Below are 19,275 nucleotides of genomic sequence, written 5' to 3'. Positions count from 1 at the left end.
AAATATTGCATCAATCGAAACCGTCTAAGTGAACCATAATTTTTAAAAATGAAAAATGAGCAATTCTTTGGTCTTTTTTTTTATCTTTGAGTACATGTTTTTTTTAAAAATTTAATGGCATTGGTTTTTATAATGCGTAGCAGGATATCGTTTTTCGAAAGACATCGTTTAAGGGAGGTGGGTAGTTCCTTTAGAAAAAAAATACATGCAGCGAATTATCGAGATAATGTATGACATTGACCATTTCGCTGTTGTTGTTATAGTTAAGGGGTTTATACATATAATAATGAATTTCTTATTCATGTTTATCAATTCGACATTTTACAATGTTTATTTGACTAAAATATCATAGGTTTGGGTTTAAACTATATTTAGAGAGCTATACTTTGTCATATTATCAAACTCAAGTTATAATATTTGGTTGAACATTTTATTTTATGCATATGGTACGTTTATTTCAAAGCATCAGTTACATACATTTTACGTATTAAAGTTATTGTTAATAATTCATTTGAAAGAATAATATGTCGATATTTCATGTTTGACGATTCTTTCAGATATCAAGTCGGGATCAAAATTATGATATACGTGGATCTTTTCCATCATTTTCGTGTCAGTAATTTGTTAATAAAAGCGTACAAGATATGTACCAATTCATTTGTGACTATTGTTGTGATTTTTAGTGAGTAGCAAGCACATCTTTCTCGAACACGTGACTCAAATGTCCTCGTACGTAGTGGAACTACCCCAAGTTGGAAAGAGAAGGTATGGCATTTCTTTTAGGAACTAACTTTACCAGATTTAACTATGTCACCAAATCATTACGACAGTCGTGGTAATTATTACATACAAAAGACTGTCTATTAATGAATGTAAATTTAATGTATCTACAGGTGTTATAAACATATGAAATAGAGAAATGACAAAGTATGTTCCTCGGTAGCTAACTCCAGGTATTTACCGTGATCTCGAGATGGTGACCATACCACATCAAGAGTAACACTTTCATCATGTTCCTCTGACATTCTTTTGATGCGCCGACTTGAAAGCAATCGACAGTTATATACCAAGCGATGGAAATGACATCCAGAAATTAAGAACACATTTAAAGACCAGAACTGGGACTATGTAAACAGAGAACAGAATCATCAAACGTTCAGTGAAGTTTTAGCAATAGTTTATATATACGAAATGGGCACTGTACTTCACAAGACATAGACACATAGACATATAGATGATGAGATATGTACGAAATGTTAATCAATAACTACTGAAATCAAGACTACTCGTCAGAGTACGATTGATTAATACATTTATTGGCTGGGTCAGGGATGAGAAGAGCGCCCGCAGTGGTTGAGCTTGCAATCTATTCGTCATTCGTCATGTTCCCAGGCCAACTCTGTTTAGCATTTGGTTTAAAATCAATGAATGATTAGTTAATTGAGTGCATCGAAAAACCTACGTTTGATTTCCCTAAATTTCACATAGTTCATTTTGTGACCTATTACACGCATAAAAATGCTAGTACTTCAAGCGATAATTATTTGACAACAGCGCAGCGCAGCGAACTCAGCAACAACGTATTTGTCCATTCAAGAATTTGTTGTCCACAGACTCTAAACTCCAGTGAGTGGTACCGGTGGTATTGACATTGCGATGATAGTGAAAGCCATAAAACAGCACATAAGTTAAAAATCGGTAATTGCATCATGCAGAGAACTGCATTTCATAGTTTGATGGTAAATATTTCAAACTGCAACGTATCACACCACAACGGGTCTATACATCTTATCTCTATACATCAATATTGGTAGTAGTTAGAAGATAATGTATGTGACCGACTTTCTGTCAACATTTGCCTAGTTTTATCTAGCCTAATTTTGATAGAAATAGTTTTATCAACTACATGTATATGAGTAACGCCTGGATTGGCTGAGATCAAATGGGATCTTAATTGGGGTCGAGACATAGGGGGGGGGGGTGTATGTAAATGAATGTTGTCATTATGATTGGGTAATTAGCTGTACAACTTTTGGCTATTGCCATTACCTCAGACAACTATAAAGAATATTATTTATCATTTCTTGTTCGTACAATAACAAACAGTTTAAACATTTTTTTAAAGTTTTGTTTATTTAGATATATTGAACCACACATTTAAAAACAAAAAAAGGAGACTGGTCTCCTCTTCATCGATCGGTGCGTCTCCAGTTCTGTCAAAGAAATCAAGTTCTGTCATGCCATACAAATGCCGACATCAGACCATGATCGAATCGCGAATGGAACCTTTTACAAACAACAAATGATTTTGATTAATAACACTTGGTTCAGCATGTTGGTACAGCAGAGACTTGTATTGCACACCATGGTTTGATAAGAACAGTTTTATGGCCTCTTTATGTGTACATGAAATAACAGGGGAACAGGAGATTTGTTTCTAGTGTACAGTTATGTTAAATAGCCATAAAAGTCTTCCCATCAAATGATGGCATGTAATACAAATCTCTGTGCTTCCTACATGCTGTGACAAGTGTTATTAATCCAAGTCAGTTGCTAACTTTCCCTGTCTGTAACAGGTTCCGTTCGTCTATGGTCTGATGTCGGCAGTTGTAGTATAAATGCAACTATTTGTCATGTAAAATCGTGCGCTTGTCTTGAATGGTATGAATATTAATATAGACAGTGGATGGGCACTGTGCTGCGTATGGTTCGGCCAGCATGTGCCACAATGATAGGTAGATACGACGTGACTTTGAGCTGAAATCGACCTACTACAATATTATAGTTGTAATTAAACCGAACGAGTAGCTATGTATATGTGTCATCGCGTATCGTATTGTCAGGTTCAGTGCTAATTTGCATAATATGCACACGCTGTGTTTACAATTACAGCGGAGAGGAGGGGGGTTACTACAGGTACCTGTATTTTCATGGGAAAAAAAGTTTTGAGCGTGTTCAGCTGAAAACAAAGCCAGCAGCGCGGATATAACTACGTTTATACGATAGGAGGATACATGCATGTGTATTGATGTGCATAGTTCAAGTTTGCTGGGGTTGCTCGTTGGTGATATCGACGAGGGCGTACCGTACATCGCACCCTGACCGTACCACACAGACCGGAGAGGCTCGATGCGATATGCATACATTTCGATTATGCAAAGTGTGTACCCTTATTCCGACAAAGGTGAAAGGTCGTGAGGTCACCACTTTCCTTTCCTAACTTCTGTTGTTGGTACTGAAGAAGAATAAGGCGTGCCACATGCTGAATATTGTCGGTGTCTGCAGAAGACAGTGTATTCGATATCGCCAAATACTTGCTCACTAGTGTATATAAAGAAGGTCGTGTGCATCTCGAATATACCGTAGACGTTCGGTTTTGCAGTTGAACATCTTACAGAAGATAGTCGGAACTCTCGGTGTCGAAATCCTGGGTCACATGTGTGATACGTCCATGATCTGACGGATACATATGGTGAGTGGTGTGTGCATAACCTCAGAGTTATATAACTAGATAGTAGTGGTCCTGCTTGCAGACGGATTAAGTCGGGAATCGGTCTAGCAATGTACCTCTCCTTTCACAAGGGACATTGTCAGAATCGAGTCCCCACTCTGCAAGCAGGACGATCTGACCATTGTGGTATTTATTCAGTGTTATAAGAGAAGGGTGACACAATACAATGAAGAAGCAGTTGCGTCAATGTTTTCTGTAACAGAATATTAAACGAGCTATAGGCAACAATCGCTTGTGGGTTGTCGTTGTATTCTGAAATATGCAATCGATATATGCATGGAGGTATCTCCCATTATGGAATTGATTTTATATTTCATGCTCGCAAACCAAAACCTAAATTTCGGCTGGAGCAAGGACGGTGAATCCGTAAGCAGGCCCATGATTTATGACGTAACGGTGACAGTTTGATTGGATTGGCATTGGCTACAGCTGAATGGAGTACGACCGTTCAATAGTTGAATCACATGTAAAGCCCACGGTATGCCATAAATCTGCCTCACGAAGTCGTTGTAAACATAATTTGCAAGCCATCTAGTCCTTTGCCTGTAAATGGCATAGTATATATGTTTACTGATAAAATATATCATGCACGTTATAAACAGTCCACTATGTATGATATGTTTATATTTGAATGACATTTTAGAAAACGTAAATATCCCTCGGATGTTAACTGTTTATGTGGTAACAATCTATTGGCAGAGAAGAGCATGCATCATCAATTCATACTGTGAAAACAGCCTCAGTGACAAATTAAACCTGAGTGTACATCACTATTTATTTATCAACCATTTATTTATTTATTAACCATCCAACCATTACAAATTGTGACCAGGACAATGATTACACGCAGACTATCATCAGTGTGTTATGTTAGTTTAATCATAGACAATGGAGGGGAGATGGTTTAATAAGGACATTTGTACTTCATTACTACAGAATTCGTAATTGCTTGGACAGTTTACTGGGCACACATACGTTTTTTATAAGCAAGACAACATTAGAAGTAATTGGATATGATATCCTTATCGATGCTGACCAACCATCCCCACTGAGTCATAATATTTGTAATAAAATGTGTAATATTTAATAGACTGTTGTTTTCCAGTCAGCTGTTGATGATGTTTTCCAGGTCTACAGACTAAATATAACAATCTTTTGACTGTACATTCCTAACTGTAAGGAAAAAAGAGAAGGGAGGACATCGAGTCACGATCCTGTATAAACTCCTCTGTACGTCTTGAATAATCAACTCGTTGCTGATTGACTGTTTGAAACTATGCCTATGTAAAGAAAGCCCCTGGAAACAGTCACTACTTTATGAGCCCCCAAAAGTGAAATCAATTCCAGTATACATAGATTGACAGTTTGACACAATAAAAATGCAGTTGTATTCGAATTTGTACACATAGACTCGCCAGGAAGCTGTGGAGAACTTTTTGTGATCCATGGTGCCAGGCTTAGTGATGGGATGTGCTTCTTTCTGATTTTGAAATGCAGCAGTCATCTATCGTCATCAGCCAACACCTCTTTCTCAGCCAATCAGCAGTGAAAAGTTGACGGTTAAATCACTTGACTTGCCTCTGACATGCAGAGGATTTTATACAGCTCTTGCTTATTGTAATAGGTCCATTTTTCTCATTACAAAAGCATTTTCCCCAGTGATAGTGTATATCTTTATTTGGCACCTATTCTTTATGCAGGTATGTTTTTGTTAAGCAAATGTGCATGTTTTGTTCATATTTGAAAGGTTAATGAAAGAAGATGTCTGCCCTTCTCTTTTCTCCTTACAGATAGGAATATGTAGTCAAAAGGTTATATTTAGTCTGTAGACCAGGAAAACAACAATCTATGAAATATTACACGCCCCTATACACATACGTTTTTTATGAACAAAACAACATTAGAAGTAATTGGATGATATCCTTATCAATGCTGACCAGCCATCCCCACTGAGTGACGACACAATAGCACCACATACACAGTCTGGTACCAAGACATACACAGATGTGTTGGTGAAACCATTGTGATGAAACAAGCCACAGTCAATCATTCTAAAAGCATTGTTAGAAATACAGTAAATGCAAAAAAATCGCCACTTTGTACAAACACCTATCATATTTATAAGCAAGACTAAATCAGAATAATTTAGGAAATCAAAACTTTAACAATACGGACTCATTTATTTGTCACATAATACTAAGACTGTCATGACAAAATTTATGAAGTTCTGACGACACATAACGATTCTCGTCTGTGGATCACAGCAGTTAAAAAAATCTTCTTTAATATTTGGGGTGGGTAGATATTTTATTATATATATATTTTTTTCTCCATATGTGACTCTAGTTCAGGTAGTTAGGCCAAGCAAAAAATTGTGTGGTTCCGGTTACGCTCAATTTTAGAATAGGTTGGGTAGGTAGATTGTTTATTTCATTTTTTAAATATTTTTCTCATGTGTGAGTGTTTAGTTCAGATAGTTGTTTACCATTGTTTTCAAAATGGTCTCTGTGTTATTGGTTTCTTTCCATCCATCAGATCTACAGCCATTACAGATTGAAAGAGCGGTTTTATATTGTCTTTTTAAATTCCGTACCTCAATACCAGTGTCTTTACGTACGTCCGATGCCAACACCATAATAGGACAGTTCTCATGTCACAGTTTAGGTCCGGTCTGATAGCGATGGCGTCCCGAACATAATTAAATATCACTATTTCTCACCAGACTTCACACAATTTTCGCCATTTTATTATTTTGTTCTCTGTCTGTCTGTCTGTCTGTCTGTCTGTCTGTCTGTCTGTCTGTCTGTCTGTCTGTCTGTCTGTCTGTCTGTTTGTTTGTCTGTCTCTCTGTCTGTCTGTGTCTGTCTGTCTGTCTGTCTGTCTATCTGACTCTCTTTCTCATCAGAAAAAGTTGAGGGTCGGCAGTGAAAACTTTTTAGGCCAAATGCCTACATGTACCTGCCTACTTACCTATTTTCTGAAGGCATTTTATTGTAAACACAAATCTTTTTTGCTTTCACGTAGTCAACTTAATTTTTATTCACTTACATTCACATTCACATTTACTTCATCAACTATAGTCATTCGGTATTCATTATTCTCAAAGAACACAAGCAGTAGTGTAGAGAGTCTTATGACCAATTTGTAGCTTCATTTACTGGCTATTGATCAAGCAACGAGCATTTATTTTTATTTTATTTTTTTTTCTGGAGAATAGTTTTGATATGTAGTAATGGCTGCAAGTACTTGTAGTTCGTGTACGTATGTATAAGCGCGTATATTAGTCGACACATCTGCTGACTTGTTACGTCAGTACCCATTGCATTGTACACACACACACACATACATAAATACACACACATACATACATACATACATACATACATACATACATACATACATGCATACATGCATACATACATACATACATACATACACATACATACATACATACATACATACATACATACATACATACATACATTCTTTCGAAAATAAGAATGATCTTCTACATGTATATCCGCTTGGCTGCACTGATGGGATAACAAATGTGAGAACCTGGTGCATTGTATTTAAACCATGGCCTTTAAGAAGTAGTTTCGATACTGAATATGCATATCAATTATCATAACTGACAAATGTGCACAAACCATATTTTGAGATTGCTTTGTGAGAAATGCGTTCCAAATTTCATCCAACCAGTGGTTATGCCATTTTGATGACAAAGCCTGTATCATAAAATACCACGACCTAACATTTGACTTGTCAATAAATCTCAAATGTGTCACGTTTTAAATCGATAAATTCTACCACCTGGGAATGTGTTAACATTCCATAAATAGCCAGTACGACCTTTTCTCATTCTTGATTCTGTCCACTATTTGTTAATGCCCCGGTAAGGCATTCTTTTGCTGAAGTACATATAATACCATGATATTAACGAAAGACTGAGTAACTGTAGGTGACCTCGCCGACCTACAAGATACACTTTAACCTCACATCAGAATTTGAAGTGGATGTTTACGAAATATCTAAAACATTGAGTAACTTGCCTAACTCATATATCACTGGCATTGGTCATATAAAAAGAGTAGCATAAGGCTTATCCTTTCAACAAATGATGCGTACCATGCATGGTCACGTTGGAGTGACTTCGAGGCAATGTGGGTGTATAGATATAGATAGAGGAACTCCGAATTCCGGAATAGCGATGTGTTTCCCGGAGTATAGGTTAAAAGAGGTCATTATCGAAACGGAATAGACACTGTCATATTTGGGAGCCTGTATTTGGAGATTGATCACTGAATGCTTGTCATATGTTATAACTTAGCTAAATGTACTGTTGATTAAAGTTCACCCGGAAAGTGACGTGTTATATTCTTAAACTGGTGGGGACCGTCGTCTGAAACAACTAGCGATTTGTGAATGTGAGTAACCACACCGCCACGTTATTATATACACAGAGTCTGACTTAATCTGATTAAAATCTGATGTGGTGAAAGCGGCTAGATGCCTTTATTTACCTCTATTTCCATCGTTTTCTGTAGTTTGTTTTGCTCCTAGTGATCGCCGCCCTCCCACGGATCACTCGGAACAAAACAAACGACACAAAATGATGTACATATAGAGGTAAATAAAGGCATCTAGCCGCTTTTACCACATCAGATTTTAATCAGATTGAGTCTCTACAACAACGTTCCGAGTAATTGCTATCAAATACTGCCACTGAGTGGAATAAGGTAAACATTACAAACATCTCATAACATAAGCTGTGTTGGGAAATGGTCAGTTCAAGGGCCAAAGAATTTTCTTTTTGTATTCAGTCAATACTTGAGGGACACTGGAAATAACAGAGAATGAACCCATCGTTCTTAGCTGCCTTTACAAGATGTAGTTTGCTGTTACTACTATAACTACACGGAGGAGTCTTAATAAATTTAAGACTGTATCTCCCCTACCAGACTCCATAGGGAGTCCAGAATTTGTGTTACAAACAAAAAAGCAAACAAACAAACAAACGAACAAAGAGATAAAATATGCGTGGGTAAATGAAATATCATCTTAGCTCATGGATACCTATCTATAAACCTGTATTTGCCGGCCTGTATGCTATTGAAATAATATACTACATGCGTTTCTATATATACTACCTACCGTATATACATATGTACATGTTTACAGATAGTTATCCGTGAGGTTAAAATATTTCATTTACCGATGTATTTTTATTTATCCATTTGCTTGCTTACTTGTTTGTTTGTTTGTTTGTTTGTTTGTTTACTTATTTATGTATGTGTGTGTTTGTAACAAGGTTTCTGTTGAGTTCTCCTTATTTAGACATTATAGACAAGTTAACTTGAATGAACGTAACGAACCTAAAATACAAGCTGTAATATACAGAAACATACATGTATGTATGTATGTATGTACGTACGTACGTACGTACGTATGTATGTATGTATGTATGTATGTACTACGTACGTGCGTGTGGGCATGCAGACAGACGTACGTACGTACAAACACACACATGCATACACACATGCATACATACATACATACATACATACATACATACATACATACATACATACATACATACATACATACATACATACATACATACATACATACATACATACATACATACATACATACATACAGTGGCGCTAAAGAAGAGAACAACGACTTCAGCTCATGTTTAGAATCATAAATGACCTAGTTGCAATCCCTGCTGAAACCCAATATTAAATTCAACCGTCGTGCACCCAGGAAATCACATTCAAAAACTTTACTGATACAAGCATGTAAAACAGACACTTTCAAACATTCCTTCATCCCACGAACTATTATTGACTGGAACCACTTACCTGGTAACATTGTAACTTGCACAAATTTAGATCAATTTAATCTGGTTTATCAGAAATACCAACTCATTATGACTAGAGACTGCGCACCTGCAGGATTACTGCTCAATTTTTGAGTTACTCTGCAGTATTAGACAGATACAGATACATGTATTTCACTACATGTTTTCATGTTTTCTTAAGTATTCGTTCACTTCTTCATATTCTAGATGCTTTATGTTGGACACCCGATGTGATCGTTTACTTCCAATCGTAGCAACGGTACACAAGAGAGTTTACATTTGTACATGCCACCTTTTCGCGCCTTGAAATGGAGTCAACGTATATATTTCTGTTATTCGGGATCTTTTCGGTTTGTATGTCACAGACAGTCGTCACAAATACATATGTGCCAGGTGAGATGCTGTACTCAGTTATCGATAAAAATACCGGTGACATTTATTTAACGGCTGAAGATGTAGATCGAAAGGGAAGTTCAATCGTATATAAACTTTCTAATGAAAACCTAGAGGTACTGATTTCCATACAAATTGACCGTGCTATTAAGTTTATGATAATCGACTACAATCAAAATGAGATCATTCTGTGTGGTGATAAGGTTTATGACAATGGGAAGTGTTACCCCTATGACTTGGCCACTCTCACCGTAAAAGAAAAGACTTCTTCTACCTGCATTGTGTCAAGCATTTGGAATAGAAATGCGTGTACCCCAACGAGTACAGACGTTGCAGCCTTCTTTTCTAGTGAAAACGAGAACATTCTATACATAGCAACTACTCCTGAATTCGTTGAGTCTCGTATTTGCGAAACACCAAGATTTGCGAGTAGAAATACCATGTCCACAACTGATAGCTATTTGGAATTACTATCATCACCCGAATCCAAGGAGGGGTCATCGGCACTGTATTTGTCAACGTACACAAACACAGTCGTAAATACGTCAGACGCCACTGTGTATGGATTCAGTCACAATGGGTTCGGATACTTCATTGGTACGTATGAATCGAATTCTAGACCCATAGCACGTATTTCCCGTGTATGTCTGTCAGATAGTGAATTTAAATCGTACATGGAAATACCATTACAATGTCGACAGGGACTTATTTCTCGGGTAAATGACGTCATCCCAAGCAGTGTTGTAACGTGGGCACAGATGACACAAGCTAGTCAAAGTATGGCGGAAAGTCTTGAATACACAGAAAGTGAAGATGTTCTCTACTATATTATGTCATCGGCCATTCTTTGTGTTGTACCAATGACCAGTGTCGAGGCAGCTTTTCAACATAACATACAACGATGTCTTGATGGTGGAAACCTGACGGTTGCATCCCCAGAAACCAAACACGTTCCCTGTCCACGAAATGTGAGTCTAATTGAAATATTATCTCCAATGCAAAGTAAAGTTATGTGTACATTTCAAAGTAACATTTTGAGTAATTGTGAACATCTAGATATTGCAGAACTTTTGTGTAACATGCGAAATAACAGCTTGATTCACCACGAGAGAGAGAGAGAGAGAGAGAGAGAGAGAGAGAGAGAGAGAGAGAGAGAGAGAGTCAGACAGAGAGAGAGAGAGAGTCAGACAGACAGACAGACAGACAGACAGACTGACTGACTGACACAGACACTAAGAGGCACACACTGATATAGAGACAAACAAATACAGCGGATTGGAAAGATTGCCCTGTAAACATTACTCATGACGAAAAGCAACACGGTGTAATTTATAGTCAGAATTTGATATCCTAAATTGTGCTAAACTATGACATATTTCTTAAATATGAAGTCGTCAACGTACTATAATATCACTTACATCATTACTTATATTTGATCTGTGATAGCATGTAGTTTGATAAAGATATGTTTGATCAATCCACTATCAATGGATGATGTTGGCCACAAACATGGCTGCCCGGTTTTAGGAAATGACTTGAAGCATATTAGATTTAGACAATGTTCAGTGTCAACGGCAGTTCAAATTCTTGTTAAATAGGCATTCTTGCAAGCCAGAATACAACTTTTATGTTGACGCAACACGTAAATGTACCTCTTGACGGTATTGGACGGTGCCATAAAAGAGGCTGTGGTTTACGACGATGTAATACTTACTACTCCGATGATTACGCCGTGGTTTAATTAAATTTATCGATAGTAATGAGATTGATACACGGTTGTTTCGATATAACATGACCCACACTGGGAATGATGTCACCCATTTCAATCGTTTTTTTTTACTTGTAGGAGCAAGTACCAGCTAGTGATGCAGTTTGCGGAATACCTGGTGATTTGCCGGCGTTACCTTTGGCTGGAACCATTCCCCTAGTTGGTAAAGCTGTGATGTACATCAACCGAGCAAGGATTGCCGAAGTCATCACAACTGGGAAGCACTCAATTATAAGTTACAGTGATGGCGAACACTTCTTCAGACAGGTAAATGCATAATGGATTGCAGACAATCAATTAGTAGTGTTTAAGTGTGCCTGATTTTGTTTTCGATTCCTGAACAGAAGACGTAAAAGTCACCTTGTTCACCTTGTTTAAACCTACTTAATTTGAATTGATTTCTTATTCATAAATACTTTTTTTTAAATCGTAGGTTATATTTTTGTTTTTATTAGAGGGTAATTTCATCAAGTCCTGCCAGTGTACCGCAATTGAATGATTATACGCCATTTTGTCCACGAATCAACAAACAATTATTACTACATCCAGACAGCATACACAACTTCACATTGGAGGGAGTCTCAACACGGGACACACTTACACGCGTCTTACCAGAGGTAAGTCAATTGATTCACATACATACATACACACATACATACATACATACATACATACATACATACATACATACATAATTGATTGTTCATCGTTTGAAACATATTACATGTATTGGATGTTACTCCCACTGTCTGATAACATTTTTACAGTCTAAACAACGTGGCAATCACGAGAGCATCACCAATTGAAGGTTTTAAACGCCTACAAGTGAGACTTTAACTATCAAGGAACCAGGGTGTTTCTGACGTCGAAATGACCTATTACAGAATAACTTGTTAATGACATTGTAAAACGATTGATTCTAGGGACGATCGACAGAAGTGACGAAACACCTTTCGTCAAACTGTACTGTAAATTTAGACTGCTCCTCCTGTGTGTTCGACCCCTATTGTGGATGGTGTCTTCAAGAAAAAAGGTACCTAATAGATATACGTGTATCAATCTTTTTGATTATTTTGTAAAGCTTCATCAGGACACGTGTAAACGCACGTAAAGTCACATTGAAGTATTCAGGCAGGTTGGAATCCGTATGCCCATATACATGCTTGCAACTTTGTCATTTTTCTTCCATAAGGAAGAGATGTATTAGGCAGTGAAAGTCTGTGTATGTGTACATACGTGTGTGTGTCTGTGTGTGTTCATGTGTGTGTCTGTCTGTGTCATCGTTTTCTCCAAAACGGCTGGCTCAATTCAAACGAAATTTGGCACATGTGTTCTGTCGCGTTGAGTAATGGCAAGAACTAATTAGGTTTTGGTATAAATACCATGAATATTAATGAGGAATTTCGTTATTAATGGTGGGTCTGTCAATCTCGATCGAAACGAGAATGTATACACTTTACCAAGGGACGATGTAGGACAATAATACCATATCACTTCACTGTATTAAAGTTGTTCAACTGTTACAATGCATACCATGAAGTATGTAAACTTTCTGATGCGTAATAGTAATGTTATGCGGGTTTCAATTTCGTTTATTATTTGCCGTGGAAACATATCTGGGTATGTAGCGGATCCCGAAAGCCGAGTGCAGTCGAGGATGGCAAGCTTTCCTGCCATTTGAACAACATTTTTGACAACTAACTTTCACTGGGACTTGAAAAAATCACAGATGTAGCACTAAATTTCTTGCATAAATCATGAAATTGCAAGACTACCCTTACCACAGGCATTCAGTTAGCATAACTGGACTGAGGTTCAGTATACAATAGGCATGGTAAAGTGTTTGTTAGTCAATGTCTGTTTGTCTGTCTGTCTGTCTGTCTGTCTGTCTGTCTGTCTGTCTGTCTGTCTGTCTGTCTGTCTGTCTGTCTGTCTGTCTTAACAACATAATGTCAAAATCAGCCAGACCGACTTTGGTATTTGATGGGGGACATTTGTTTGGGTGTCTAATTGAGAATTTGTTCAAAGCAAAATGATCGCATCACACGTGATTTGGAGAAAAGATTTGGCCAAAAAACTTAAACTCAAAAACCACTGTGCAGATTGGTATGGACTTTGGTGGAAATGTTCTTAGGGATGTGTAAATGAAGAATTGTTCATGACATGATTATTCCATAAGTGATATGCAAATTTGGTCTAAAAAATCTAGTTTTTGGTCAAAAACTTATAGTTTGTAAAGTACCTGGTGAATTGGGCTGAAATTTGGCGGGAATGTTTCTGTACGTGTTATTCTGCAGATATTATTCAAATATTTTGACACAATTGACCCTTCAACTACAACCTTAGCAACAGCCAAATGATGGTATAAATTACAAAGATAACATAGGTAGGCAAGTGAATATACATTCAAAAATCTACACAAATATGCCCAAGTCAACGCCCATAGCAACAGCCAAATGATGATGTGTATTGCAAGATAATAACATGGATTACATATAATAGACAAGTGAATAGATGGTACAAAGAATGGCAATATATATACCTAGCAACACCACCACACTCATAGAACAACCAAATTATGGTGTATATTGCAAAGATAACAGGGATAGTTAGACAACTGGATAAATTACAAGAAAGTGAACATACATATGTCTAGAAACAAGACCACACCCATAGCAAGAACCAAATTGTGGTGTGTAATTCTGTGTGACAAAAAGATTACTAGACAAGTGAAAAAAAAAAAAATATATATATATATATATATATATATATATATATATATATATATATATATATATATATATATATATATATATATATATGTGTGTGTGTGTGTGTGTGTGTGTGTGTGTGTGTGTTTGTGTATCAGCAAGGCAAAATCCATAGCAACTGCCAAATGATTGTCTATATTGCAAAGATAACAACAGGGATGGTTAGACTACTGGATAAAACATCAAAAAAGTAAACACACATATGCCTAGCAACAAACCCACGCCCATAACAACGGTGAAATTGTGGTGAATATGGCAAAGGTAACAACAGGGCTGGATGTGTAAACTTTCAGCAAATGACTATATATGTGCCTAGCGACTAGTCCACGTCCACAGCAACATTGAGATTATATACATATACTGCAAAAATAAAAATTGATGGTCAGAGAAGTTGATAATTTTTTTCAATGCTGCATTAACTATTATAGTTGTGGTACAACGCCATTGGTGCGGTTTTTTTCATCGGGTAACCAAAGATACATTCACTAAAAATTGGTGAATTACTCATAAAAAACATTGCAGATGTTACTTAATGATCAATATGTAGAGACACATTTAAGTCATGAGTGAAACCTAGTAATATGTCGCTATGTTAAAACTGCACTAGTTTGTAACTGTAATATCATTTTTTATCACAACCATGCTCTGTTCACTGAAAATTGTTAACATACCAATAATTAGACATTTTGCATGTTATGATGTTAATCAGCGGTCGATCTTATCCGTAAATAGTGCATTAACAGGTTGAAATCGTGATCGCCGTTGAGGGCGCTGATTTTCGGATGCGGACCCCAAAATCAATTTGATTTGTTTTGTCGTACCATATCAGGTATACAGCTACAAAAAAAGTTCAGGCACAGGTGATTCAATAGTATTCAGGCAGGATGTAGGATATTATGAGTGTGTTGTTTTATCTGACAAAACACTTTCATAAAACTGTTCCTGTTTAGCGAGTGCAGTTTTAATATATTGTTTGGCTTCCAATCTTTCGAAATGTTGGTGATTGTAATAATCTTTAATTTATTGTACACGTGTTTCCTTATTTCATCCACGCTGTCTCGACTGTATGACTGTATCTAGGTGTACACTGGAGGCACTCTGTTCGAGCGGTGAATGGTTACAGCAAGATGCGTCCCTCTTTAATCCAGAAGATGGGCGAGCTGCAATTAGTCCTGTATGTGTATACATCGATCTTGTTGGTGAATATTGGGTTCAGGTGAGACCATATGCATATTTTTGGAACACGTTACTATATGTCATCATTTCCCATTTCTTGAATGTTTTAACATAACTAAGTGTTTATCCATTTGCCTAACAACTGATACTCTGTATGATTGTCAGCAGTGATTTGATCCTATTCCTAACACTAACCAATGTCACAGGGGCAGGAGTGGGATGCCAAAATCACAAAATAATACAAAGTTAGACAACACAATGAATTCAGGGAATAAGACAACTTACAATACCAGAGATGAACTGAAAATGCTCCCGAACAGAGATATATATATTCCTTATTGCAAAAGTACATCAAATATGCAAATTAACGATTAATTGACTCGATACCATCATATCTTTGCTCGGTCAATATCTTTAGCAGGTTTCATCAACTTTGGTGCAGTTTTTCTTGGTAGAGGTCCTAATTGCCAAAGATAGTTAATTATGTAAATGAGCAATTAATTGACCGCACTAAATTTCATTAAGAACTATCATATCACTGTATGATCAATATCTGTGGCAAGTTTCATCAATTTTGATAAAGCCCTTTAAGATCCATAACCTGAGTTACAAACATTAATTAATTATGCAAATTAGCCCTTAATTAACTTGACACAAGTTAACAACTTTAAATGCTTTTAAATCTTTATATGATCCGTAGATGTAGCAAGTTTCATTGAATTTGGTGCAACCGTTTTGCATGTATAGGCCATGTTATAAAATCATTAATTATGCAAATTATCTTTAATAATGCACGCCACTCCCACCAAAAACTAATCAGCACTAGGTTACAGCCTGATAATGCCACATAGTAAATTGCAGAACATTTGCTTCAGTACTTTTTGAGGTATTAGTTTAACAAAATTTCTGCACAGACAGACAGACAGACAGACAGCGCCACGACATCAGCTCCCATACGGGAGCTAAAAATTATGTGAAAATTTAATTATTTTCAAGTATCAAAATCAATTCATTAAATAATTTGTTAATCTTAAGACAATAATGGTTCATTAATCGTGCACTTATATACCGTCAGGTCACTGTAGTTATAGTAATGGTAGTAACTTGGTTTCAGACATAGCAAACATCATATCTGGGTGTGAATGTCACGTAGGAACATTATGAAACAGAAAATGGTTTATGCCATGGAGGCATTTAGGCTTTATTTGTACAAGCTTGTGGTCATTTCGAGAAAGTTAAGAGTTCGTCGGAAGCTGTACCCACATAATTCTTAAAGGGGCATAAATTTGGTGTTTACGTGTTTTGGGGGTCATGTTTGCGACATAGTCAAACGTACCTCCAAATTTGCTGTTGACAGAACCTCGGCCACTGTGTTCAATGACGTGGGCGTAATAGAGTAACATTCGATGACTTTCGTGAATAGTATACTGTAATGTTGAAGAATTCCTACTACATAGTCATCAACTGCTGCAACAATGCCAGAAAACAAATGTTAATGTCACCGAAGACATTCATCGACATGACTATAATACTAGAATTATATTCTATGTGAACTTAATATTTTTCACTTAATAGTTAAAACAGTTTATAAACTCAGATTGTGCCATTTGAATATCTCTATTGCATTTAGAGTATGAATTGTCTTTCAAATCAAATCTCATCTCTCATCTTGTTCTGCTATAGTTTTCCCCAGGTGCCGGATTACTCTCGAGTTCAACAGAACTTACTGTAAATATCACTTGTGACAAGTCATTACCGAGGTATCTGGAACCCCCTGTACTGATATACATAGGTGATATGCGATGTGATGATGTGGAGCTTCTTGATTACGAGGATGGTTACGATGATATAGAGTTTGGTTCGACACCATCTAACTACGGGTAAATATCAAGGATAACGCCCTTTATGGCCGTATAGCAATGAGTGTGTGTGTGTGTGTGTGTGTGTGTGTGTGTGTGTGTGTGTGTATGTATGTATGTATGTATGTATGTATGTATGTATGTATGTTTGTGTGTATGTTTGTGTGTGTGTGTGTGGGTGTCTGTGTGTATCCACGTGTAGATAATATTTAGGTTATAATTGCCAGAAATAGAAGATACAATGATAGAGTATTACATGATACCAGAAAAATGTGGATTAGGGATAGTTGAGTAGCAGTGTGTGTACTATACTAACGGTCTTGTTTGTGTTATGCCAGTTACAGTTACTTATTTCGGTGTCGGGTACCGAAATCACTGGAGAAATATGAAACTGTCGTATCAGTATCAGTCAACCATTTCTTACACGATGCCCAACTTTGGCTTAATTCGACGGATAAGTTCAAAATTACGGTGAGTAGATAATGAGACATTAGAAATTGATGGATATTATATTTTGATATCTGTATTCAGGGCACTGTGAACGAGATTTCCATTGTCGCAGACACTTAACTTATCAATTAGTGTAGCACATTCAGATATACATGTACATGAATAGGAGGGGGTTAATGTTATTTATATGTAGCTGTATGTACCATTTACACATTTCCATCTTATCCTGGCTCTCTACAGACTCCCGTGTTTGGAAACTTCATGCCGACAAAAGGCCCAGAGTCTGGTGGAACACTGTTGGAAATAACCGGTGAACATTTGCTCACTGGCAACTCTATCAACATCACCATTGCCGGGGTACTTTGTCAACTACGCAGGTAACAGACTACAGCGGCAATTCTTACTTTCGCCCGATTTGACGTTTCTCCACTATATATAAAGCACTGTTTAATATCTGTGCTTTTAACGATGAACGAGACATATAAATGATGGATAAAGGCCAAATCTGCATGTAAATAGGGGTCTGCTTAATGTGATGCTCATTATGCTAGTTGACTTTCACCATGTAACACGCTCACAGGTACACGTTGGGAAGTGTCGAGACACTGACACGGGATTGACAATGGGTCCTTTAATGTGACACTGGCATATACTATATAGAATGAACTTTAATAGTCTGATACATATGCAAGTACACCGATCGGATTTTTATAGTTAAATTATCCATAGATGTACACATACATACACATATACAAAAGAAAGAGATTTGCTACTGTTTTCTTCCACCGCTAAGCTAAGTCATACACATAACAGTTACTCAATGTTTGTGCTGTGTCTCATTAAGGGCCTATTCCACCAATGAGCGTCTGTTTTGTATCACGGGAAGCGTACCTAATCCCATGGATTCACGCGTGACTATCACATACGAGGGACTGTACACAGTGGAATCGATTCGACGATATACATACACAGAAGACCCGTTCATTGAACTTATCTATCCATTGAGGACATTTGTTGGGTAGGTATACAGTAATGTGGAGGCCATAATTGTAAGTAAATGTTTACAAATAACATTTGTTGGGTATAGGTATACAATAATGTGGTGGCCATAATTTTGCATAATTTTTAATTGGCAGAATTTACGACAGACGAGGGGGAGGGGTTGAGAAATATTTCGAACAATTGCTTGTATGAATGTGAGGCTTGATAAATTAGGAATTTCAACATATAATGTGTACTAATGTGTTACAGGAACATGCATTTTGAGCATGGTATTTGTTGCGTAAACATTGCCGTATAGTTAATACGTAAACGGCATATCACAGTCAGGGAGAATTTCAAATGTATACATAAATAGCATTACGTTATGCACGTCTCGATTCACAGTTTATCTAGCCAATATGCAAATATTAGAATGACAGTAACTTTAAAGGTATACATTACTACTACTGACAACACATAAAAACAATAATGATATGTGA

At 36.8% G+C, this 19,275-nt stretch overlaps 1 protein-coding gene across 2 annotated transcripts in view; it reads left to right on the top strand.

The window, feature by feature from the left end:
* Positions 1–10,342: 10,342 nt before the first annotated feature.
* Positions 10,343–19,275, top strand: part of LOC144438144 (hepatocyte growth factor receptor-like) — a 17,893-nt gene continuing 8,960 nt past the window's right edge. For both annotated transcript variants that reach the window (XM_078127181.1, XM_078127176.1), the window contains exons 1-9: positions 10,343–10,738; positions 11,617–11,805; positions 11,994–12,155; positions 12,462–12,571; positions 15,390–15,525; positions 17,169–17,365; positions 17,683–17,815; positions 18,035–18,171; positions 18,639–18,812. In XM_078127181.1, coding sequence (XP_077983307.1) covers positions 10,445–10,738; positions 11,617–11,805; positions 11,994–12,155; positions 12,462–12,571; positions 15,390–15,525; positions 17,169–17,365; positions 17,683–17,815; positions 18,035–18,171; positions 18,639–18,812 — 1,532 coding nt within the window. In that variant the 5' untranslated portion in view covers positions 10,343–10,444. The remainder of the gene's footprint in view (positions 10,739–11,616; positions 11,806–11,993; positions 12,156–12,461; positions 12,572–15,389; positions 15,526–17,168; positions 17,366–17,682; positions 17,816–18,034; positions 18,172–18,638; positions 18,813–19,275) is intronic.

The sequence above is a fragment of the Glandiceps talaboti genome, chromosome 1 (assembly GCF_964340395.1).
Source record: "Glandiceps talaboti chromosome 1, keGlaTala1.1, whole genome shotgun sequence".
Taxonomy (NCBI): domain Eukaryota; kingdom Metazoa; phylum Hemichordata; class Enteropneusta; family Spengelidae; genus Glandiceps; species Glandiceps talaboti.
Note: the sequence above shows the minus strand (reverse complement) of the source record. Positions and strands in the feature narration are given on the sequence as shown.